This window comes from Physella acuta, unplaced genomic scaffold (genome assembly GCF_028476545.2).
Source record: "Physella acuta isolate Inbredline_101_S28 unplaced genomic scaffold, ASM2847654v3 ptg000376l, whole genome shotgun sequence".
Lineage (NCBI taxonomy): Eukaryota > Metazoa > Mollusca > Gastropoda > Physidae > Physella > Physella acuta.
The window spans coordinates 701,925-728,982 of NW_026731895.1; the positions used below are offsets into that span (position 1 = coordinate 701,925).

General features: G+C 42.3%; 1 protein-coding gene across 21 annotated transcripts in view; it reads left to right on the top strand.

The window, feature by feature from the left end:
* Positions 1-27,058, top strand: part of LOC131941899 (dystrophin) — a 301,691-nt gene that overhangs the window by 205,054 nt on the left and 69,579 nt on the right. For 20 of the 21 annotated variants that reach the window (XM_059301490.1, XM_059301480.1, XM_059301481.1 and 17 more), the window contains 11 exons: positions 747-888; positions 15,159-15,334; positions 16,953-17,097; positions 17,888-18,037; positions 18,489-18,680; positions 19,607-19,826; positions 20,734-20,921; positions 22,011-22,160; positions 23,661-23,778; positions 24,388-24,587; positions 24,935-25,089. In XM_059301490.1, the coding sequence (XP_059157473.1) occupies positions 747-888; positions 15,159-15,334; positions 16,953-17,097; positions 17,888-18,037; positions 18,489-18,680; positions 19,607-19,826; positions 20,734-20,921; positions 22,011-22,160; positions 23,661-23,778; positions 24,388-24,587; positions 24,935-25,089 (1,836 nt within the window). The remainder of the gene's footprint in view (positions 1-746; positions 889-15,158; positions 15,335-16,952; positions 17,098-17,887; positions 18,038-18,488; positions 18,681-19,606; positions 19,827-20,733; positions 20,922-22,010; positions 22,161-23,660; positions 23,779-24,387; positions 24,588-24,934; positions 25,090-27,058) is intronic. The other variant, XM_059301486.1, reaches the window with a different exon arrangement.

Genomic DNA, 27,058 nt, shown 5'->3' on the forward strand with positions numbered 1-27,058 from the left:
CCTGGCAATGAAGATTTTATACAGTAAGTTGTCGTCCACCCCCTCCCCCTTCCCCCTGTTGGCAATGAAGATTTTATACAGTAAGTTTGTCGTCGTCCCCCTCCCCCTTCCCCCCTGTTGGCATTGAAGATTTTATACAGTAAGTTTGTCGTCCACCCCCTCCCCCTTCCCCCCCCCCCCCTGTTTGCATTGAAGATTTTATAGCGAGTTCTTGCCCCGCTAGATACAAATGTTGAGTCCGGACAACTGGGTTAAAAGTTACTGATACGAAATGAGACGTGTGTTCCATTTTATGATACGCCACATTATGATACACCACGTCAAACATCAGTCTCCCCTGCTGTCTGTACCACTTACATTTTATTATTGTCCTGGCTTAGTCAATTTGTTTTGTCGTAACCGCATCATCGAATCATATTTCTTTTCTTTGTTATATACATATTTTAAGGTCAATGAAAACTTAAGCAATTTTTTTTTGAGAAACTGATTGCTCATTTATCGTTTGTTTTAAAAGATTTTTTTTACCCTTTCTAAACTGTGTGTGAATGTATCAGTTGTTTAAAAAAAAAATCACTTTGCTACTCACTCCAACAGGAAATGTATCCGTTGTTTTAAAATAAAATATCACTTTGCTACTCACTCCAACAGGAAATGTTTAATTAAAAAAAAATATCACTTTGCTACTCACTCCAACAGGAAATGTATCAGTTGTTAAAAAAATATCACTTTGCTACTCACTCCCACAGGAAATGGCACAAGGCCATGGAACAATGGCGGACACTGGACTCTGGCACCAAGGAGGTCACCACGTGGCTGGAGAAGGCCGAGACCAAACTTCACACAGCCAGGAACACCCTCAGTCCTGATGAGGCTGACCTCTTGTACAAGGTGAGTGGCTGATTGTGTGTGGGTGAGTGGCTGATTGTGTGAGGGTGAGTGGCTGAGTGTGTAAGGTTCATTGGATGGTGTTGTACTGGTGTTGGTGACTGGACACCACTGGTGTTGGTGACTGGACACCACCAGTATTAGCTGGTGAACTGCGTTTCCTATGCCAAACTAGACAATCTTTGTTAAGTAAATTTAGTCAAATTTCTCCATCAGTTTTCCCCTAAATAAATCGGTACAGTAGGAAACGTGTTAATTTTTAAATTGCTAGACCAAGGGAAGCAACTTGTTTAATCGTTGATGTTTTCTTGGTTATCTTTCTTTACATGAAAAAAAAAATCAGGAAAAATTTCCTTACATTCCAAATTCTCATCTAATTAGCGACTTTGTTTTTGTCATCAATTGTGGGTTGTTGTTGTTTTTTTTTTGTTGTTGCTAACAAAATAATTTTTAATTGGGAATGAAAAATATCTCACTCTGACTTTAGCTTTCAGTAAATTATTCTTATTGCACGTTACAAAAAAATTGCTATTTTTTATTTTCATAATATTAAGTTTGATCACCAGTGAAGATCAACTATAACTAGGATAAATTCTGGATAAACACCGACTATAAATAGTAACACAAGTCAGCAATAGAGTGTGTATACCCTGGTTGTTTATTGATTGAGAATTACAGCTTGCACGTGTCAACAATATAGCAATGGGCTCCGAAACTATTGCTAACCCAACCTATTGTACAACCTACTGCTAACCCAACCTATTGTACTGCACCTACCAAACCTGTCACTTCCCCCTATTGTGCATGTCACGGAAATTGGCTCGGGCAGATGGAGGCTCGTTAGCTGGGGACAGCCACTCTTCTAGGAGAGACAACTCCAAAAATAAACAACTGCTGCCTAGTAGCTATTCTTGGTTGGACAAAGGCTATAGAAGCAGGGGCGTAGCGCGGGGGGGGGGGGGGGGGGGGGGGGAAGCGGACCGCACCGGGTGACACCAAGGCAAAAAATAGCAAAATATATAGAGAAAAACTTGAGTGGGGGGGTGCAAATCGAAAACTTGAGTGGGGGGTGCAATTCGAAAGTTTGAGGGGGGGGGTGCAAATCGAAAGTTTGAGGGGGGGGGGGGGTGCAAATCGAAAATTTGAAAGTTTGTCCCCGGGAAGGGTCGCTACGCCTCTGGGTTGGGGGGGGGATGACACCATTAAGTGCCGCACCGGGTGACACCCGACCTCGCTACGCCACTGTATGGAAGCAAATCCAAAAAGAAAAGCAGGCTGAAATCGGAGTCAATGGCCTCAACGGCGCATAACCAGTTTACACGTAAATCTTAATTGTGTTGGAAAGGGGTAAAAAGCTCCTGGTTGCTAAACCAAAGTCTCAGGTTCGATCCCTTCCAACACTAAAAATTAAGAACGAAGAAGAAGAAGAAGACTGAACTTGGTTCACATTGTTTGCATTTCACAGAAAAGAAACAGACTTGACTATAGTTTGAGGATAATAAATATAACAAAAGGTGTCGCTACTCTAAACCTATTTCAAAAAATCGCAACACGGTTGTGTGAAGAATTCATCTAGATATGCTGTTTAGCAGACAATGTTTAAAAATAAAATTTAGTATAAATAACATCAAAAGGAGTATTATAAAGTACTTCTACACTCTACACCATATTATACAAAATCAGAAGCAATGCTATCCTCTTCATGTTAAAATTATTATCATCAAGGTGTAATGTTAGTATTTACAAAAGGTTGAATAGGCATATGGAAGAGAGGTTTGATAATAATAGGGGTAAAAATATAAAAGAAATACAATATTTTTAAAAAATGTGTTTGTAAATATTTTAAACAACAAAATATTCAAGAAAGAAAAAAGAGGGACTCATACTTAACCTAAGGATAGGATTACAAATTACAGCTAGGATAAGGTTTAAGGTAAGAGTTAGGATTTGTGTTAAATCGGTGGAACCGATTCGACTGCTTTCTTGAAATAATCACGTTTAACCTGGCTTTGGCATTCTATAGAATGCCTTGGTAAAATAGAAATAAGATGTACATTATTACTTTGCCGACCAAGTTCAGTCAATGTATGAAAAGCCGGGTTTTTACAGTGGCGTAGCTAGGTCGGGTCTCTAAATATAAATACATACGGTGTATGTTGGAACATTTTTGAACCAGTTCTCTACATATGAATACATACCATGTATGTTGGGATATTCTTGAACCAGTTCTCTAAATATGAATACATAACCTTTCTCTAAATATGAATACATACCATGTATGTGTGGTACATACCATGTATGTTGGGATGTTCTTGAACTAGTTCTCTAAATATAAATACATACCGTGTATGTTGTAACATTTTTGAACCAGTTCTCCACAGGTATGGTGGGTTCAAGCATACCTTAGACTTTATGTAATCCCCCTGTTTTTATAGCGCTGTTGTTATTTTCGTGGCGTCTCTTTGTGTGTTTGAACAATGATTTAAAAGATAGAAAAATGTTTTCGGCAAGATCAGTTTGTGTAAAAATATTACAGACAGTTAAATCGGACCAGTTAGCTTTATTACATGTAGTGTTGTTTATTAAATATAATTGTATGTAAGGATAAGAGTGGGGATGATTGCATGTGACTGAATTAGGCTGAAACTGATATCGAATTGAAATAATAGGAACGGCCCATCATGCTAAGCGGAACTCGCCATATTGTTATTTTTTTTTATTCCATATCCCTCTAGCCACCGCCCCCACTGCTAGACATTGTTTACATAAGATATGTCGTTGTCGTTCGGGATCTACACTAGACGGGGCTTTCTGAACTTTTATTGCATCTACACCTGCCCATTCATCATATTCCATCCCCTTGTATTGAATTTGTCTCCCTTGACAAAAACACCTATGATTATCTCCCGTGTTCCCGCGATAACAACAGCCGAGAACTCGGGCCTATTTTACGTCGTCGTAATCCGAAAGTTTGATTTGGGTGCACATCTGTGCTGGTTCCCACCATCTTCACACATCAGCAGCTTTCATCATCTTCATGTGCTCTACTGGCCTGATTCATTATGAACTTGTTTACTCGGTGCTGCTTTGTTTGTAAACACAGTCCGTCCAAGCGAGGCAACTCTTAATTGTAGGTTATAATGATTTCCTGTTATCGTTCTTGGCAGATATGTAAGTGGAAAAAATTACCTAAATCGTTAAGTATATATATATATATATATATATATATATATATATATATATATATATATATATATATATATATATGTATGTATATATATATATGTATATATATATATATATATGTATATATATATATATGTATATATATATATGTATATATATATATATAATCACATTTACCGCATATAGCCTACCTACCTGTGACTGGAAGAAAGTAAACATGCTAGCAGTCAACATTTGTGTTCATAAATTGAACTATCCAGCTGTTTAGCCTCACAGGTATCAACTTACCGTGAGTGCATATCGTTATAAATTGCGTCACTGCTCTTACACACGTGCGCTCCTGTTCGATGACGTCAGCACATCCGGCTATTTTGTTTGGGTACCCATCGCGTGAATTATATTTTTTTTAGCCCTGGACTTGATAGGCTAGTAATCGTTGATGTTGTTGAATCCTCTGTTTTATAATGTGTTTCGGTGGGGGATAGAGTTGGAAGATTTGCATCGGTGTGTTACAGTAGCACCACGTGAGCGTAGAGTCGCGCGCATGTGACGGGAGTAACGTGATCTACTTGTGCTAGACACGCATGTTTTGCTAGGATATCAAATTTTGAAGCCAGTTTCAGGGCGCCTAGAGACGTCCGTAATTTGGTTCGGCGAATTGATTGGTTATTGGATTACAATCGATATTAGATAGCTGTTAATTCGTCTTCCCATTTTATGCTCGGGTCGGTTTCGGTACAGGTTCTCGTGGGTAGGTTGTGGATAGGTTTCGTGTAGGTTGTGGTTTCATGTAGGTTGTGGTTTGGTTTCGTGTAGGTTGTGGTTTCATGTAGGTTGTGGATAGGTTGTGGTGTTGTTTCATGTAGGTTGTGGATAGGTTGTGGTGTGGTTTCATGTAGGTTGTGGATAGGTTGTGGTGTTGTTTCATGTAGGTTGTGGATAGGTTGTGGTGTGGTTTCATGTAGGTTGTGGATAGGTTGTTGTGTGGTTTCATGTAGGTTGTGGATAGGTTGTGGTGTGGTTTCATGTAGGTTGTGGATAGGTTGTGGTTTGGTTTCATGTAGGTTGTGGTTTGGTTTCGTGTAGGTTGTGGATAGGTTTCGTGTAGGTTGTTGATAGGTTTTGGATAGGTTGCCTGTAGGTTGTAGATATGTTGTGAGTAGGACGTTGGTATGTTGTGATTAGATTGATGATAGGTTTCGTGTAGGTTGTGGGTAGACTGTGAATAGGTTTCGAATAGTGGATAGTGTGTAGGTGGTAAATGTGGTGTGGGTGTTATCGTTATGGTGTGGTAGGTTTCATCTAGGTAGGTTTCATCTAGGTAGGTTTCATCTAGGTAGGTTTCGACTAGGATGTAGCTTGGTTGTTGTTTTTAATCTCCAGACGTAATTGATTACTCAATTAAACTTTAGGCAGGTGTGTGTGGAAGTGGGCGGGGGGGGGGGGGGGGTGGTTTACTTACCTGGCGTTGTTCATGATGTGCATGAGATTTAACATTCCCTGGTCAGGTTAGTGTCCGGCACTCGGTGTCTTGTGAATTTTTTGCCATACACACTAACATGACGTCGGTCATATAACCTTAACACATGTCATACAACATTACGTGACAACCACTAAACACCCGTAACATGACATCTTACATGGCATCTGACGTCTTACATGACATCTGACATCTTACATGACATCTGACATCTTACATGGCATCTGACATTTTACATGATTTTTCACACAACTTCGCATAGTTGGCATATTTGAAATATTTGTCACATCTGTCTGAGAGACCCTACTTTGACATTCATTACACAGATTTAACTAGACATCTATCCCAAAAATTGAACCTGACATCTGTCACAAACATTGAACGTGACATTTATCCCACACATTGAACCTGACATTTATCCCACACATTGAACCTGACATCTATCCCAAACATTGAATCTGACATCTGTCACAAAAATTGAACCTGACATCTGTCACAAAAATTGAACCTGACATCGGTCCCCTACATTAAACTTGTCATGTGATAGCATCTTTAAACCAACAACCCAACCAGGTGACATATCATTAAACCAACAACCCAACCAGGTGACATATCATTAAACCAACAACCCGACCACGTGACATTATCTTTAAACCAACAACCCAACCTTCACATTGATACAACATGCGCGCTCTCACAGATGATGGAAAGAAATGTCATTTTTTGGACACAAGTTTATATCTATAAAGTTGATTCTAGATTATGTGGTTTTAGATTTGAAAACAATTTAAAAACTTTGTTATAAAAATGTGATGATTTGGATTTTTAATATTTCTCAATTACGGATTTAAAAAACCCCATTAAAAACAGAAGTATGTGATGTTGGATAATCATGGACACATTTCACGTTTACCAAGCTGGCAAATCAAGTCCAACCCAAATGTAATTGGTGTGTAAACCTGGCCACATCCATTACAAGTGCCTGTGGTGACATCTACTGGTGAAGAATTACCGTAATTAAAAGAAAAAATACCCGATAACCCGGACAGTTTGATCGTCCCCTTACATCCATCCCACTCTCCCAATCAATAATCCTGGTGACCTTTGACCTTCGCGTTGGGTTCAGACGACAGTACCCATTTCTCCGACTCAAAACAGATTCTCAGCGTCTTGTGTGCTCATTCTGGTCGCGCACTGTGCAACGGGGGAGGAGGGGTTGTGGTCGGGGAGGGGGCGGGGGTTGTCATTGAGTAACTTCAACCCACGTGTGTCATGGCTATAAATAGCTTAAGGAACATTCCGATCAATCGTACCGCCTCCTACATGTAAGTATCGACATGTTTTTTATCTGTTTGTTTCGTTTATCTCTGGGATTAGTTTTTTTTAAATTTTGTTTTACTTAGCGAGGCAAGTATAGTGTTTTTATATATATCAGATGTCAAAAGCTAGTCAGTGGCGGTTGGAATGTGGATTCTATGCCATCTTCTACAACTACTTCTGTTTGTTTGGGGTAAAGGCTGTTGTGATTGATGGAGTAGCTTATGGCCTTCACTGTGTTCTTTGGTGGGTTTCATTGATGGTGAAAAAAATCATGTAGATGAAAAAAACCTTAAGATCAAAATACCAAACAGCCCTTTGATGATAATATGAAACATAATTTAGCTGAAAATATAAAACATTATTTAGCTTAAAATAAGTAGCCATAAGCTGAAAATAACTAGTAGCATTTGGCCAAAAAATAACAGAAAGCCTATGTTTGAAAATAATTAAAAAAAAAACCCCAGCCTTTAGCTGAAAATAACAAACAGCCTTATGTTGAATTAATAAACAGGCTTTAGATATATTTTTTTTTAATAGCGAACCTTTCTTAGATAAAAAAAATAACCGAGTTTTTCTGAAACACTAAGGTCACCTTGATGATATCGAACGTTTAGATGTTTTTCTTGCTTGACCAATGCTTGTTGACCATTTGTTAGATCTTACACATTATGATGTTTTCAATTATCCAACAATAATCAAGATGTATCGCAATAAAATAGGAGTCGACTACTGTCATCAAAAACTGTGCAAATTGACGTTCATTCACTTGGTGAGTTTTGTTCATTCACTTGGTGAGTTTTGTTCATTCAAATCTTTGAACGTGGAAACAAAATGTGCTTTTTGTCCGCACGATTCGTCAAATCGATTATTTATAGCTAACGGTAATCAATCGATTTTTTGGCTTGAAGTGCTGACCAACATGAAAAGAGATTTCGCCCACCGACACAATGCACGATTTAACACAGCTTTGTTTGATGTCTGTCGACCAGCAAAATATAAACTAACTGGGGTAGAGGCGAATTTTATAACTGGTTGAGTATATCACCAGTGGATGTGGTTAAAAGTTGAATGTACCACTGTCTTTAATCATTGAAGGGTTGTTTTATGTAACTCGTTCGATGAAATTTAAATCTTGCTTTCTCCATCGTCAAGAAAAACAGGTTTAAAGTGGAATCTCCAAGTTTTAGTACGTTACTTTCAATAAATCGCCAGCCTTGAAAGAGTTTTAAAAAAGGAACTGTTAAAATTGTATTTAAGAAAAACGTAAAATGTTATTTACGTTATAAATAAACTTTAATCGGCACGATTTGTTAAGTGTTTAAAGTTTAAATCAACCAATTATCAGACATGAATTATGGGATAATACCTAACCTAAACCTAACCCCACGTAACACAAATGTTAGTTTCTCCCAGATGTAGGCCTACCATAAAGGACCCTAATGTGTCAGTCGGTCTAGTGGTCACATAAGGTTGACCACAGGTAAAAAAAACAACTTGTCCTAGGATTTAAAAGCTCGCTCCACACCTCTACCAGGTGTAAAAACTCCGTCATCTATTTTGTATTGGCTGAGGTTGGCCTCGAGATCCCATGTTTTAATTAATGAAGGCGCATTAATTAGTTTCATCTTGTAGCCTGCTGTGGACGGTACGCTTGACTGGGTTCAATTCAAGCGTGATGGTCTCGCTGTGCTGAACGGGTGTGTTGATGGTTGACATGTGTAATTACCAGAGATGTGTTGATAAATGTCATGTGTCATCACCAGAGATGTGTTGATAAATGTCATGTGTCATCACCAGAGATGTGTTGATAAATGTCATGTGTCATCACCAGAGATGTGTTGATAAATGTCATGTGTCATCACCAGTGGTGTGTTGATAAATGTCATTTGTTATCACCAGAGATGTGTTGATGAATGTCATGTGTCATCACCAGTGGTATGTTGATAAATGTCATGTGTCATTACCAGGGGTGTGTTGATGTCATGTGTCATTACCAGGGGTGTGTTGATGGTTGACGTGTGTCATTACCAGGGGTGTGTTGATGAATGATTTGTGTCATCACCAGTAATGTGTTGATGATTGACATGTGTCGGATGTGTCATTTGCCGTGTGTTGTGTTCAACTGATGTTTTGTGATGTGTTGAGTGGCTCAATCTGGTTAATGACAGACAGTGATAGAGCATTTGATTTTAATTAGTTTTTAAACGAAACCACTTGTGTGTTCTCACTACAAGATCGGCTCAGAAGAGAAATATGAATTATAACAATATGAAGAAGTATGAATGAGAAGTATATGAACTCGTACTATGAGGATAAGTATGAATGACAACAATATGAACGCATACACTATTTAGAAGTATGAATGATAACAGTATGAATACATACAATATGGAGAAGTATGAATGATGACGATATCGGGGGTGGGATTGTGTAGAACAATATTGGATCTGATAAAAATATTAATGGCTGGGGTGGGGGTGGGGTAGGCTGAACTCACCTGAGGTACTCCCACGCTTGGCATTGTGCCACAATCGACATTTGTTACAGTTTGTAGCAGTTGGTTCGTACACCCAGGGGTGGCTGGTCTTTAGGGCCTACTGTCAGCACTGTACCATGTAGTGGTCAAGTGGTCAACTTTGTAGCAGTTGGTTCGTACACCCAGGGGCGGCTCGTCTTTAGGGCCTACTGTCAGCACTGTACCATGTAGTGGTCAAGTGGTCAACTTTGTAGCAGTTGGTTGACCACTCATGGGAGGCTCGTCTTTAGGGCCTACTGTGAGCACTGTACCATGTCTAGTGCAAGTCTTAAGCTGTCGCTAACAAACCATGTATAACTGGAGATGTAGCCTATGACATTACTGGGGATGTAGCCTATGACATAACTGGGGGTGTAGCCTATGACATAACTGGGGGTGTAGCCTATGACATAACTGGGGGTGTATCCTATGACATTACTGGGGATGTAGCCTATGACATTACTAGGTATGTAGCCTATGACATAACTGGGGGTGTAGCCTATGACATAACTGGGGGTGTAGCCTATGACATTACTGGGGATGTAGCCTATGACATTACTAGGTATGTAGCCTATGACATAACTGGGGGTGTAGCCTATGACATTACTGGGGATGTAGCCTATGACATAACTGGGGGTGTAGCCTATGACATTACTGGGAAAGTACCGTATAAACCTTGTTATTGGTAGTGGTGTAGCAGCCCATCCTGCGCCCAACGCGAGTTGTCAACTTGGCGCCCCCGCCCGCCATTTGTATAGCTATTCACGTTGGCGATAAAGCGCCCCTTCCCAATTTTTGTCTGTGTCTCTTAACAATGCTTTTTTTTTCACGCAAATGATGTAGAAAACAGCGAAATAAGACCGTAAAGTCAAGTAACATTTGTTTAATTTCGACTGTGTGTAATTTAGTAATGCAGTTAAAAATGAGTTTTTTTATACACCGTTTGGCGCCTCCCCAACCCCCCCCCCCCCTGAGGTCGGCGCCCGGGGTGGCCGCTCCCCCCTCCCTCTCCTCGTTTCGCCTTTGGACTATATTAAGTAAGAGAGAGAAATGTGTATACAAGGCGGGACTATAAGAACTACGCTGTCTAGCAGAATATTATCAGCTGCCATTACTACACTTTCGTTAAATATTGTTGGCTAGTAAAAGTCTAACTTTAAATGGGTCACGTGTGATTTGAACCCGCCAATTTTAGATCTAAAGTACAAGTATTTGCTGATAACAAACGTAGGCCTTATTATTTTACTCAATATTGCTTTTGTTTCTTATTTTATTTGAGAATCAAAATACCGAAATCGGTACTCCTTGTGATGTTTCTATTCTAAGAGACCCATTTTTCCTATTTGTTGTTGTTGTTTTTTTTGTCAAAATCGTCATGGGACTTTTCGAACGTCACTGATCTATATATAGCACAGCAAGGATTGCGTCATCTTACTTTTAAATAATTATTTTTAACATTACGTCATTTTAAACATATATTTTTTCTACTGAAATATTGCTATTAATTTTAGAATTAAATTTCAAGCAATTAAAGTTTAAATTTCAAGCAATTAACTCTTAATTAGTAATTTAAGCATTTGAAAAAACATCAGACCTATTTTAAAACGGCCTAGTTTTGTTATTGCAGATTCTGCAGCCTATGCTTAGTGTAGTTTGTTTAGAAGTTGGTGTGCTGTGTGTTACCTGGATTAACATATTTTTATAACTCACAGCTTTGTCTACATCTCATGCTATACGATTTTAAATCAAAACTAGCGGTGTTTAAATGGAAATAGGTTTCGCTTTAACCAAGTGTACAAAAATGGCAGTTAAATATCTAGGTGGACATTTGGTCCATGGTCTGTGGGCTGTGGTCTTATAGTGGGCCCTGGTCTCACTGTGGGCTGTGGTCTCACTGTGGGCCATGGTCTCACTGTGGGCCATGGTCTCACTGTGGGCTGTGGTCTCACTGTGGGCGATGGTCTCACTGTGGGCCATGGTCTAACTGTGGGCCATGGTCTCACTGTGGGCGATGGTCTCACTGTGGGCCATGGTCTCACTGTGGGCGATGGTCTCACTGTGGGCTGTGGTCTCACTGTGGGCCATGGTCTAACTGTGGGCCATGGTCTCACTGTGGGCGATGGTCTCACTGTGGGCCATGGTCTCACTGTGGGCGATGGTCTCACTGTGGGCCGTGGTCTCACTGTGGGCCGTGGTCTCACTGTGGGCCGTGGTCTCACTGTGGGCCGTGGTCTCACTGTGGGCCGTGGTCTCACTGTGGGCCGTGGTCTCATTGTGGGCCGTGGTCTCACTGTGGGCCATGGTCTCACTGTGGGCTGTGGTCTAACTGTGGGCTGTGGGCCATGGTCTCTCTGTGGGCGATGGTCTCACTGTGGGCCGTGGTCTCACTGTGGGCCATGGTCTCTCTGTGGGCCATGGTCTCACTGTGGGCCGTGGTCTCATTGTGGGCCGTGGTCTCACTGTGGGCCATGGTCTCTCTGTGGGCGATGGTCTCACTGTGGGCCGTGGTCTCATTGTGGGCCGTGGTCTCACTGTGGGCCATGGTCTCACTGTGGGCTGTGGTCTAACTGTGGGCTGTGGGCCATGGTCTCTCTGTGGGCGATGGTCTCACTGTGGGCCGTGGTCTCATTGTGGGCCGTGGTCTCACTGTGGGCCATGGTCTCTCTGTGGGCCATGGTCTCACTGTGGGCCGTGGTCTCATTGTGGGCCGTGGTCTCACTGTGGGCCGTGGTCTCACTGTGGGCCGTGGTCTCACTGTGGGCTGTGGTCTCACTGTGGGCCGTGGTCTCACTGTGGGCCGTGGTCTCATTGTGGGCCGTGGTCTCACTGTGAGCCATGGTCTCACTGTGGGCCGTGGTCTCACTGTGGGCTGTGGTCTCACTGTGGGCCGTGGTCTCACTGTGTGTCGTGGTCTCACTGTGGGCCGTGGTCTCATTGTGGGCCGTGGTCTCACTGTGGGCCGTGGTCTCGCTGTGGTCTCACTGTGGGCCATGGTCTCACTGTGGGCGATGGTCTCACTGTGGGCCGTGGTCTCACTGTGGGCCGTGGTCTCACTGTGGGCCGTGGTCTCACTGTGGGCCGTGGTCTCACTGTGGGCCGTGGTCTCACTGTGGGCCATGGTCTCTCTGTGGGCGATGGTCTCACTGTGGGCCGTGGTCTCACTGTGGGCCGTGGTCTCACTGTGGGCCGTGGTCTCACTGTGGGCCGTGGTCTCACTGTGGGCCGTGGTCTCACTGTGGGCCGTGGTCTCTCTGTGGGCGATGGTCTCACTGTGGGCCGTGGTCTCACTGTGGGCCGTGGTCTCACTGTGGGCCGTGGTTTCACTGTGGGCCGTGGTCTCACTGTGGGCCGTGGTCTCTCTGTGGGCGATGGTCTCACTGTGGGCCGTGGTCTCACTGTGGGCCGTGGTCTCACTGTGGGCCGTGGTCTCACTGTGGGCCGTGGTCTCACTGTGGGCCGTGGTCTCACTGTGGGCCGTGGTCTCACTGTGGGCCATGGTCTCTCTGTGGGCGATGGTCTCACTGTGGGCCGTGGTCTCACTGTGGGCCGTGGTCTCACTGTGGGCCGTGGTCTCTCTGTGGGCCGTGGTCTCACTGTGGGCCGTGGTCTCACTGTGGGCCGTGGTCTCACTGTGGGCCATGGTCTCTCTGTGGGCGATGGTCTCACTGTGGGCCGTGGTCTCACTGTGGGCCGTGGTCTCACTGTGGGCCGTGGTCTCACTGTGGGCCGTGGTCTCACTGTGGGCCGTGGTCTCACTGTGGGCCGTGGTCTCACTGTGGGCCGTGGTCTCACTGTGGGCCGTGGTCTCACTGTGGGCCGTGGTCTCACTGTGGGCCGTGGTCTCTCTGTGGGCGGTGGTCTCACTGTGGGCCGTGGTCTCACTGTGGGCCGTGGTCTCACTGTGGGCCGTGGTCTCACTGTGGGCCGTGGTCTCACTGTGGGCCGTGGTCTCACTGTGGGCCGTGGTCTCACTGTGGGCCGTGGTCTCACTGTGGGCCGTGGTCTCTCTGTGGGCGGTGGTCTCACTGTGGGCCGTGGTCTCACTGTGGGCCGTGGTCTCACTGTGGGCCGTGGTCTCACTGTGGGCCGTGGTCTCACTGTGGGCCGTGGTCTCACTGTGGGCCGTGGTCTCACTGTGGGCCGTGGTCTCACTGTGGGCCGTGGTCTCACTGTGGGCCGTGGTCTCACTGTGGGCCGTGGTCTCACTGTGGGCCGTGGTCTCACTGTGGGCCGTGGTCTCACTGTGGGCCGTGGTCTCACTGTGGGCCGTGGTCTCACTGTGGGCCGTGGTCTCACTGTGGGCCGTGGTCTCTCTGTGGGCGGTGGTCTCACTGTGGGCCGTGGTCTCACTGTGGGCCGTGGTCTCACTGTGGGCCGTGGTCTCACTGTGGGCCGTGGTCTCACTGGTCCAATCGTGTCCTTTTATCACCAACCGCCACTGTGCACACACACACATACAAGCACTCACACGCAAGGCATACACACATATAAGCACACACACACACATAGGCCTACAAGCACTCACATACAAGCACACACACACATATACAAGCACTCACACGTAACGTGCACACACACACGCAAGGCACACACACACACACACACAAGCCCACAGAATACCTCAGCAGATGCATTGAATGTCGTTAATTAAAACCTTGTGAAATGCTGCACGGAGATGGTGGTGCAAATTGTATGGCGGTAAATGCGTTCAATAATGTCAGCGAGGTCAAACTTTCTGCATGACTGCACACAATCAGCTCCAGCCAAATGGAACAGTTGATAATGTTAGAAATTGTTGGCGTTGTTTTTTAAACTAACCTGAAGTCACAGACCTAAATGTTCCACCATTTTCTTTTAAATCATTCAAAAAATCATTGTTCCAAGCATATCTTGTGATCGTCTATGCTGACCAATGTGTAGTGACCACCACCTAGATGACCTCAGTAGACACACTTTACTCGGTGCAGTCCTTCCTGTTGTATACTGGCTGCATCCAGTGTTAAATAAACTAATAATTAAATACCTAATTATCATGCTAGATAAATTTTATAGCCTGATATTCTCCAACCAGTTTTCCAAATTCCACTGAATAAGAAAACTGTTCTGATGTTGAGTACAGTTAAGCTATCAGTTCAGGAACCACAACTCTCTTCTCCAGCCTCCACCTGATTTATCAGCAGGCTCTACCTCCTTGATATGTTTGTTGAAGATTTTTAGTTGACTGTCTGCCTCTACCAATCTTAAGTATATTAGCTCTTGACTAGAGATAAGTAAGTTTGATGAAGATAATTGGCTTCTGTTGGATAGAAAAGAGATGAATCTACTTGTTTACCAACACTAGACTGACCATTCAAAACATTTATTCATACTTAGGCCTATACAATTGAAACACAAGTTTGTATTTTACAAAAGCATGTAAAAATAGTAGGAAATACTATTTTATTCACTGTAGTTAAAAGATGCAGTTATGCAATCCATTGTTAAATGCAACCCCTGTTTCTAAATGTGACCCCTGTTTCTAAACGTGACCCCTGTTTCTGAATATGATCTGGCTAAATGTGACCCCTGTTTCTAAATGTGACCCCTGTTTCTAAATGTGACCCCTGTTTCTAAATGTGGCCTTTGTTTCTAAATGTAACCCCTGTTTCTAAATGTGACCCCTGTTTCTAAATGTGACCCCTGCTTCTAAACATGACCCCTGTTTCCCAACCCCCCAACCTGACCCCTGTTTCCCAACCCCCCACCTGACCAGCGATGTGCTTGAATCCCCAGGAGCTGGAGGTGAGCTTGAGGCAGCACCAGAACAATGTGACCAGGATGAACTCGGCTGGAGATGAGATCCTCCACGGAGCCTCCGCCCTCAACGCTGACCAGCTGCGGCAGAAACTGGAGATGATCAATGAAAGGTGGAAGGTGCTGTGTTCAGAGGTGCTGGCCAGGCAGAAGAGGTGAGGGATGATTATCTTAATCCTTGGACTTATCTTAATGCCTTGAATCAAGCTGGACTTATCTTAATCTCTTGAATCAAACTAGACTTATCTTAATCAAAGCTGGACGTATCTTAATCCCTTAAATCAACCTGGACTAATCTTAATCCATTCAATCAAGCTGGATGTATCTTAATCCCTTGAATCAAACTGGACTTAACTTAATCACTTGAATCAAGCTGGACTTAATCTTAATCCCTTGAATCAAGCTGGACTAATCTTAATCCCTTGAATCAAGCTGGACTAATCTTAATCCCTTGAATCAAACTGGACTTAACTTAATCACTTGAATCAAGCTGGACTAATCTTAATCCCTTGAATCAAGCTGGACTAATCTTAATCATTTGAATCAAGCTGGACTTATCTTAATCATTTGAATCAAGCTGGACTAATCTTAATCATTTGAATCAAGCTGGACTTATCTTAATCATTTGAATCAAGCTGGACTAATCTTAATCATTTGAATCAAGCTGGACTTATCTTAATCATTTGAATCAAGCTGGACTTATCTTAATCATTTGAATCAAGCTGGACTTATCTTAATCATTTGAATCAAGCTGGACTTATCTTAATCATTTGAATCAAGCTGGACTTATCTTAATCATTTGAATCAAGCTGGACTTATCTTAATCATTTGAATCAAGCTGGACTTATCTTAATCATTTGAATCAAGCTGGACTTATCTTAATCATTTGAATCAAGCTGGACTTATCTTAATCATTTGAATCAAGCTGGACTTATCTTAATCATTTGAATCAAGCTGGACTTATCTTAATCATTTGAATCAAGCTGGACTTATCTTAATCATTTGAATCAAGCTGGACTTATCTTAATCATTTGAATCAAGCTGGATTTAATCCCTTGATCCATGCTGGTCAGATCTTAATCCCTTGACCAATGCTGGCAAGATTTTAATCTCTTGACACATTCTAGTCAAGAAACGAGCATTGAAATCTTGATCAACCCCCATTATAATACTCAATAGAAAATAAGTAACTGGTATAATTTTCGTTGAGTTTTTTCTTTCAATTTTATTTATTTTGTTTTTGAAAAAAAGTTCTGAGATTTTTATTAAGTCTAATTCAATATAACAGCAATCTGTTGCCTATCAACTTAAAAAGGTGTTGAATTTTTAAAAAAATTCTGGCAACAGTTCAACTGGCAACTCTTGTGTACATGATTTAAAAACAAAAAACCTGGCAATAGTTCAACTGGCAACTCTTGTGTACATGATTTTAAAAAAACCTGGCAATAGCTCAACTGGCAACTCTTGTGTACATGATTTTAAAAAAAACCTGGCAATAGTTCAACTGGCAACTCTTGTGTACATGATTAAAAAAAATTCTGGCAATAGTTCAACTGGCAACTCTTGTGTACATGACTTTAAAAAAAAATTCTGGCAATAGTTCAACTGGCAACTCTTGTGTACATGATTTTAAAAAAAATTCTGGCAATAGTTCAACTGGCAACTCTTGTGTAGATAACTTTAAAAAAAATTCTGGCAATAGTTCAACTGGCAACTCTTGTTTACATGATTAAAAAAAAAATTCTGGCAATAGCTCAACTGGCAACTCTACAGGTCAAAGGAGAGCAGTGTGGAGCCTGCGGAGTTCACGTATGAGATGGACGACCTCTTCTCCTGGATAGATGAGACGGAGAACATCATTGGCTCCTCACTCAGGCCGGACATTGTTTATCTGGAGGCCCTGTTGGAGAAGGTCAAGGTAAGTCAGTTATACCAACTTGCCAAGGTCAAAGTAAGTCAGTTAGACCAACTTCCCAAAGTCAAAGTAAGTTAGACCAACTTACCAAGGTCAAGGTGAGTCAGTTATACCAACTTGCCAAGGTCAAAGTAAGTCAGTTAGACCAACTTCCCAAAGTCAAAGTAAGTTAGACCAACTTACCAAGGTCAAGGTAAGTCAGTTATACCAACTTGCCAAGGTCAAAGTAAGTCAGACCAACTTGCCAAGGTAAGTCAGACCAACTTCCCAAAGTCAAAGTAAGTTAGACCAACTTACCAAGGTCAAGGTAAGTCAGTTATACCAACTTGCCAAGGTCAAAGTAAGTCAGACCAACTTGCCAAGGTAAGTCAGACCAACTTCCCAAAGTCAAAGTAAGTTAGACCAACTTACCAAGGTCAAGGTAAGTCAGTTATACCAACTTGCCAAGGTCAAAGTAAGTCAGACCAACTTGCCAAGGTCAAAGTAAGTCAGACCAACTTGCCAAGGTCAAAGTAAGTCAGACCAACTTGCCAAGGTCAAAGTAAGTCAGACCAACTTGCCAAGGTCAAAGTAAGTCAGACCAACTAGCCAAGGTCAAGTTAAGTCAGACCAACTAGCCATGGTCAAGTAAATCAGCTGGACTAACTTGCCAAGTTCACTACAACTGTTAACCATAAAAAATTCCACAAAATTTAGTAGTGATTATTTTTTTTAATGATTTTGTATCTGATAGTAATAAAAAATTTTAGTTCTAGTTTGGCACTGTTCTCTAAGACTCTTGTGATTCCATTAGGACAGAGAAGACGAGATTGCGCCCAGACAGGCCAACCTCTTCTCCATAAACAGCAGTGGCGCTGCTCTCATGCAGTCCCCCAAGCTGACCGATGAAGACCGCAGCAACATACAGAGAGATATTGACCACTTGAATGAAGGATGGAAAAAGGTTAATTACAACAATGAATTTTAATTAAATTATTTAAATTTTAAATAGGAATTGGGGATTATCCATTATTTATGGATACATTTGTTTTTTTACTTTGTGGAAACTTTAAACAATAGTCAACAAATATCTAGGATAGGTGGTCCCATCATTAATGGTGGTGTTATTATGTGATAATTCTTTAACAGTGTTTACACTTGCAACATGTATAGGCCTACTAAACACATCTATAAAAAAAAGCTTCCCATTGAATACCCCCCTTCCCCACCATACATGTTGTAATAAAATTAACATGTGGCAAATTTTTTTTTCCTATACCTGTATAGTCTACATGTCGCTAGAGTAAACGCTGTGTAACAAACTTTAGAGAAAACGGAACTTAATTAAATTACAGCTTGGTACATCTATTGATGACCAAATAAAAATATTGACCTTTCAAATGTTTTTGTGGCAGGTCACATCAGAGGTGCCAGAAAAAATTGTGCAGATCCAAGAGGAGATCAAGAGGGTCACAGGATTCCATGAGGATCTTGACGCCATGCAGAAGTGGATTGTGGACACCAGGAGTGTGCTGGAGACACAGACAGAGCCGGTCAAGTCTCTGACTGACATGGGTCAGACTGACAGTGTCATAGTGGACCAACAGGTGAGTTGATGGTCAGACTGACAGCGTCATAGTGGACCAACAGGTGAGTTGGTGGGTCAGACTGACAGTGTCATAGTGGACCAACAGGTGAGTTGGTGGGTCAGACTGACAGTGTCATAGTGGACCAACAGGTGAGTTGGTGGGTCAGACTGACAGTGTCATAGTGGACCAACAGGTGAGTTGATGGTCAGACCTACAGTGTCATAGTGGACCAACAGGTGAGTTGATGGTCAGACCTACAGTGTCATAGTGGACCAGACTGACACTGTCATAGTGGACCAGACTGACAGTGTCATAGTGGACTAGACTGACACTGTCATAGTGGGTCAGACTGACAGTGTCATAGTGGGTCAGACTGACAGTGTCATAGTGGGTCAGACTGACAGTGTCATAGTGGACCAACAGGTGAGTTGATGGTCAGACTGACAGTGTCATAGTGGACCAGACTGACAGCGTCATAGGGGGTCAGAGTTGATTAGCAGGTACATTTTTGCTCTGTAGAGGTTTAAGCCTTTTACTGACCATTTGAAAGAGGTGTTAGCTTCTGGCAATTATCTGAAATAGGGTTTGTATCAAGAGCCTTCAGCAAGGGGTAGCAATAAACTTGCACTTAGTCTTGTTGGGAGTTCCCAAAATAACCACAGTTGTAATCAATAAATCCAGTTCTAAAAAATAAAGTATAGAATGAATTAAATGGATTAGTTAAATCTAGTGTAGTTCTCTGTACGTTAAACAGTGACAGTACATCTTGTTTGTAATCAAACAGTGTAAGGTGTGCACATCTTTTTTGGACATATTTTTATTTCTCAAGTGAAGCTAACATAAAATTATGTCTGTGGTACACTTGTATCAAATATATTTTTCTGAACAACTATTTCAAATCTTTACTGAAGTAATACAATGCTATGTGTTTCCCTGACCTGCAGACCACAGCTGATGCCATAGAGGCCCAGCAAGCCAAGATTAGCCAGATGAACGCCACCTACAGCAGACATGTGGAGGCCTGCTCAGAGCAGGGCGTGGTCCCACCCGAGGGCCTCAAGGAGAAAATCAACAAACTCAACGCTGACTTTGAGGAGGTGAAGCAGTTGTCTAAAAATATCAACAAAAGGACGGAGCCACAGATTACTGAAGTCATGGAGCAAGGTTTGACACTTTCTCTTTCTACATTAGCTTGATCCAACTGGAGAGGTTCTGACTAGTTAGCGCTACAGGAATATTGAAATTGTAACAGAAATTTACGCAATTTGTAGATTTTACATTAAGCTTACTCTTTTGTATATGATTGAGATTTAGCCTTGAAGATTTATTTTTGTAATAAACACTAGTGTATTTTATTATTAATGTGTGAGTACTAGTCTACAAGATCATCCACGTTATCCAAAAATAAATCTGTTGTGATAGAAAAGCACACTAAGTAACTCCCCTTTACACACCTTGTACAACACACCTGTAGGAAAGTTTTATTGTTGGCCCCTAGCAGTTAGTTCACTCTGTTTAATCCCACTTGGTATGTCATAACAAGAGAGAGGGGGGGGGGGGGGGGGGGGTTTATACTATCTTGTTCTTCTGTTATGTAGTCTATGTTGGCCATTATAGTCTTCCTCTATTCCACATTATCTTCTACCACTTGTAGTATCATTCCCAGTCACAAACTCCTTCCATTCTCTGATCTTGTCTTTCATCTATTGTCTGCCTCGTTTTCATTTGTCTGGAACTGTTCCTCGTAAGAATGTCAAGTATTAGATTTTATGTCAAACGTTTTCAAACCATTACAACAGGCTAACCCTAACAACCCTGACAACCCTACTAACCCTGACAACCCTACTAACCCTGACAACCCTACTAACCCTGACAACCCTACTAACACTGACAACCCTAACAACCCTAACAACACTGACAACCCTACTAACCCTAACAACCCTACTAACACTGACAACCCTACTAACCCTAACAACCCTACTAACACTGACAACCCTACTAACCCTAACAACCCTACTAACACTGACAACCCTAACAACCTTAACAATCCTGACCCTGGTGTTGTCCACAGTGAAGCAGGTGCACGTGCAGGTAGAACACAAGCAGACGTCGGTCACCTCGTCCACCTCCTGGCTGGAGTTTGACAAGTCCATCACGGAGCTGCGTAACTGGCTGACCCTGCTGGAGCAGATGCTCACCTCACAGAAGGTCACAGTGGGAGAGGTCAAGGACATTGAGCACATGATACAAAAACAGAAGGTATGTGTATGGCCTGATACATCTACAGTGGGAGATTTTTTTTTTTTTCAGTTTATTTCTTGCATGACATTCTCAACAATTAACGCAGGATAAAGTAGTTTTGTATGAAATGGGCACAGTCAACTAACAGGCATGACAAACTAAGGATATGACTTAGGGCTAACTTCATCACTCTCTTACTTGCTTGTTGCTTAACTGGCAAATTCCACTTTCTTGGATGCCAGATGTTTTTAAATTCCAAATTTTAATAATTTTTAAAATGCTTAACTATACTCAAAAAGTTGAACGGAAAAGTTTAAAGTTATGATTCAGAAGAAGATTAAAATAATACCATATTTCAGCAGTCACTAGTTTACAAACTTTAAAATAGAACTGTCCTCTTCAAACTTGACATAGGACAAGCTTAGCTGGCAACAAGTGGCTTTACAGCTATGGCTTTTTTTTTGTTATTTCAAAAAGAGATAACTAGAAAATCCTGGATGCTGATCTCTACTTTGTAAACCTAATAAACCTTTTCATTAGATGTTGCATACAAAAAAAAGTGTTTGCTTTTTTTTAAAAAACATATTTCCTCACTGATCAGTCCACAATTAGCAAATTAAAAAATAGTTCAAATTCTTTTTTCTGAGTGGCCAAATCTACCTGGTTTTATCTGGCATGATTTAAGTGTTTGTTTTTAATGAAATAAAATTGTAACTATAACTTGTATAGAATGCTGAACTAACTCAGATTGCTCCACCAATGCAGTATGCTGAACTAATAGAGAATATTTGACATATTATTATCTAGAATGCTGAACTAATTTAGAATATTTGACATATCTAGAATGCTGAACTAATACAGTATGTTGAACTAATGAACTAATGCAGTATGTTGAACTAATGCAGTATGTTGAACTAATGCAGTATGTTGAACTAATGCAGTATGTTGAACTAATGCAGTATGTTGACCTAATGCAGTATGTTGACCTAATGCAGTATGTTGACCTAATGCAGTATGTTGACCTAATGCACTATGTTGACCTAATGTTGCCATTTACAGTTGTGGCCTGCACCTAATGTTGACCTGCCCCTCACTGTTTTATTCCAGCATGAAGTGACCAGTCCTCTGGTCAGTGCTAATGAGTTTGACCTGAATGAGTTTGTAGACGGCAGCCCCCTGCTGTGTCTGTCAGACCATGACCTGGGCTCTCTCCAGGCTCAGGTGGCTGACATCACCAGCTACCTCAGGCAGCTGGAGGTGCGTGCTTGTGTTGTGCTGGCACCCACCCTCGGGCATGTGTTGTGGCACCCACCCTCGGGCATGTGTTGTGGCACCCTCGGGCATGTGTTGTGGCACCCACCCTCGGGCATGTGTTGTGGCACCCACCCTCGGGCATGTGTTGTGGCACCCTCGGGCATGTGTTGTGGCACCCACCCTCGGGCATGTGTTGTGGCACCCACCCTCGGGCATGTGTTGTGGCACCCACCCTCGGGCATGTGTTGTGGCACCCACCCTCGGGCATGTGTTGTGGCACCCACCCTCGGGCATGTGTTGTGGCACCCACCCTCGGGCATGTGTTATGGCACCCACCCTCGGGCATGTGTTGTGGCACCCACCCTCGGGCATGTGTTGTGGCACCCACCCTCGGGCATGTGTTGTGGCACCCTCGAGCATGTGTTGTGGCACCCTCGAGCATGTGTTGTGGCACCCTCCTGTTAAATGTAGCATGGCACACTGCATGACAAATTTTTGAAAGATTGGTGTGTTGGTTGTTTTTTCAGCAAAGGGAAGCAATTGTTGTAATTAAATGGAAGCAACTTAAGTGTGCTCTATATGTTTCACTCTGTTTTGTGTTGCTCGAACATTCCAGCCAGTAGGAAGATATAGCACCTTGGAGGAAGAAATGATGTTGATGTTGTATGTTTTTTTCAGTGTTCTGCTTACTGTGGTCCCAGTGATTTTTTTTTACCTTTATTTTTCAAGTATAACAATTATAACCGTCATTACTCCTACTCCTTTCTTAAAATATTTAGAAAAATTATTTCGGCAATTTAGTAATTAAAAAATGTTCTGGTCATAATATTTTTATTTTATTTGAATAAGCGGTGCAGCATAGTCAGCTTACAGCTTTACAAAGTTTTTTTTTTCTTATTGTTTGTATTTTTTTAAAGGGGAACAATCACTGTTATTTAAAGAGAATTTGTGTTACACGTTATAGTTTCCCTTAATTTTTTATTATTGTCTGGTATTCACTGTGCAGATGTGTAATACTATTTTAGCATGAAATCTTGAAAATGAAACAGGTTGATTACCCGTTAAATTAATTTTCAAATACACGCATAATAAGCTTGTAATCACTTTTACAAACCATAGCTTTAAATATTTTACGTAGCAGTTAAATGTTATTCTTATCTACTGTAATTAGTATCAATTCTGTTGATATGTCTCGTAATACAACAATATTTTTTCTGGATTGAATAAGTGGTGATGAGTTTAGTCAACAGTTGCAACTAATGATAAGTGGTAATGAGATTAGCCAAATGTTGCAACTAATGATGAGTAGTGATAAGATTAACCAAATGTTGCAACTAATGATGAGTGGTGATGAGATTAACCAAATGTCGCAACTAATGATGAGTGGTGATGAGATTAACCAAATGTTGCAACTAATGATGAGTGGTGATGAGATTAGCCAAATGTTGCAGTATGATGATGACGTTAGCCAAATGTTGCAGTACGTTTTTCTGTGATCTCCAGAAGCACCTGAGTGAGATGGAGAGTAAAAAGTCCCAGCTGGACTCTGTGATGACCACATCGTCCAAGCTACAGAAGTCCATGGACAACTTCAGTGAGAGACAGGCCCTCAAGGAAAGAAGTGAGCTCAGTTGCTGCTTTAGAATACTTTGTTTTCTTTAGCTTGTTGTCCATAACATTGATTTAGATTAATCATTGTTTAGTTATATCAGATTCTAGGGAGTGGTCAGGCTATTGTCTCAATGAACACATTGAGTGTGGGAATCAAATTGAGTGTGGGAATCAAATCGAGTGTGGGAATCAAATTCAGTGTGGGAATCAAATTCAGTGTGGGAATCAAATTGAGTGTGGGAATCAAATTCAGTGTGGGAATCAAATTGACTGTACACCACAAATTGACTGTACACCACAAATTGACTGTACACCACAAATTGACTACTGTAAACCACAAATTGACTGTACACATCAAATTGACTGTACACGTCAAATTGACTGTACACATCAAATTGACTGTGCGCATCAAATTAACTGTATGCATCAAATTGACTGTACACATCAAATTGACTGTACACATCAAATTGACTGTACACATCAAATTGACTGTACACATCAAATTGACTGTACACATCAAATTGACTGTACACATCAAATTGACTGTACACATCAAATTGACTGTGGACGATAAATTGTTTTCTACCATGATAACTGACAATTTTAACCCTCTGAGCAGCTGAAAGACTGAGGATCGACTGGGAGCAGACAGTCCACCACGTGAACAGACGCAAGAACCAGCTGGACAACATGCTGGGAGAGTGTAAGACGTTTGACCAGTCCTATGCTCAGATGGAGGACTGGCTCTCTCAGACAGAGAGTCAACTGGACAAGATGGAGGCTCAGGCTGGTGGCAACGAGGCCATCACCAGTCATGAGGTGAGAACCATTGATTTCTGTCTTTAGGGTCATCGCTAGCCATCAAGTGAGAACCCCTGTTTTCTAGCTGTGAGGCCATCACTAGTCATGTGATGAGAATCTTTGATATTTTTTGTAAAAGGTTAAAATTGTGTCCTATGTGCTTGCAAATATGGTGAAACTTAATGCAACATTCTCAGCCTACACTGAACCCCTACACTGTCCCTCCCTACACTGTCCCCCCTTCACTAACCCCCCCCTACACTGTCCCCCCTTCACTGACCCCCCCCCCCTACACTGTCCCCCCTTCACTGACCCCCCCCCCCCCTACACTGACCCACCTAACTGTCCCCCTGTCTATGCTACAGAAGCTTCAGGAAGACTTCAACAAACACAAGGACACAGTGGACGTGTTGAAGGGTCAAGCTGAGCAGCTGATCCAGGACCACGTCAACGATGACACCCACCACATCAAGCGTCAGCTGGAGAGGCTGACCAACAGATGGTCCATCCTTCTCAACAGGTCAGTGCTTTCTTCTCAATAGGTCAGTGCTTTCTTCTCAACAGGTGAGGGGTTTCTTCTCAACATGTCAGTGCTTTCTTCTCAATAGGTCAGTGCTTTCTTCTCAACTGGTCAGTGCTTTCTTCTCAATAGGTCAGTGCTTTCTTCTCAATAGGTCAGTGCTTTCTTCTCAATAGGTCAGTGCTTTCTTCTCAACAGGTGAGGGGTTTCTTCTCCTGCCAATCTTCTGCTGGTTCTACCTGAAACACATTACCTGCTCATTGAAGTTTCTGGAATTCTTGTTTGAATTCTTCATAATTTACAATTAGAATCAATGTTTATATCTACCTTATTGATTATTTTCAACGTTATTTTTTCATTCATCACTACTTTCTAAAAGAAATTTCAGAATTAATATTCCCTTTTAATATTTGATCTTTCAGTGAAATTATTTGATATTTAATGGTGTGTAAGAACATTGATATTATTCTTTCACATACATATATTTGTTTCATTTATGAGCATGTATAGCATCCTTATGACTTAACTGAAGCATCTAACCAGCTCCCTCCGTCAACATCCTTATGACTTAACTGTGGCGACTAACCAGCTCCCTCCATCAACATCCTTATGACTTAACTGAGGCGACTAACCAGCTCCCTCCATCAACATCCTTATGACTTAACTGTGGCGACTAACCAGCTCCCTCCGTCAACATCCTTATGACTTAACTGAGGCGACTAACCAGCTCCCTCCGTCAACATCCTTATGACTTAACTGAGGCGACTAACCAGCTCCCTCCATCAACATCCTTATGACTTAACTGAGGCGACTAACCAGCTCCCTCCATCAACATCCTTATGACTTAACTGAGGCGACTAACCAGCTCCCTCCATCAACATCCTTATGACTTAACTGTGGCGACTAACTAGCTCCCTCCGTCAACATCCTTATGACTTAACTGTGGTGACTAACTAGCTCCCTCTATCAACATCCTTATGACTTAACTGTGGCGACTAACTAGCTCCCTACATCAACATCCTTATGACTTAACTGTGGCGACTAACCAGCTCCCTCCATCAACATCCTTATGACTTAACTGTGGCGACTAACCAGCTCCCTCCATCAACATCCTTATGACTTAACTGTGGCGACTAACCAGCTCCCTCCATCAACATCCTTATGACTTAACTGAGGCGACTAACCAGCTCCCTCCGTCAACATCCTTATGACTTAACTGTGGCGACTAACCAGCTCCCTCCATCAACATCCTTATGACTTAACTGAGGCGACTAACCAGCTCCCTCCGTCAACATCCTTATGACTTAACTGAGGCGACTAACCAGCTCCCTCCATCAACATCCTTATGACTTAACTGAGGCGACTAACCAGCTCCCTCCATCAACATCCTTATGACTTAACTGTGGCGACTAACCAGCTCCCTCCATCAACATCCTTATGACTTAACTGAGGCGACTAACCAGCTCCCTCCATCAACATCCTTATGACTTAACTGAGGCGACTAACCAGCTCCCTCCATCAACATCCTTATGACTTAACTGTGGCGACTAACCAGCTCCCTCCATCAACATCCTTATGACTTAACTGAAGCATCTAACCAGCTCCCTCCATCAACATCCTTATGACTTAACTGAGGCGACTAACCAGCTCCCTCCATCAACATCCTTATGACTTAACTGAGGCGACTAACCAGCTCCCTCCATCAACATCCTTATGACTTAACTGAGGCGACTAACCAGCTCCCTCCATCAACATCCTTATGACTTAACTGAGGCGACTAACCAGCTCCCTCCGTCAACATCCTTATGACTTAACTGTGGCGACTAACCAGCTCCCTCCATCAACATCCTTATGACTTAACTGAGGCGACTAACCAGCTCCCTCCATCAACATCCTTATGACTTAACTGAGGCGACTAACCAGCTCCCTCCATCAACATCCTTATGACTTAACTGAGGCGACTAACCAG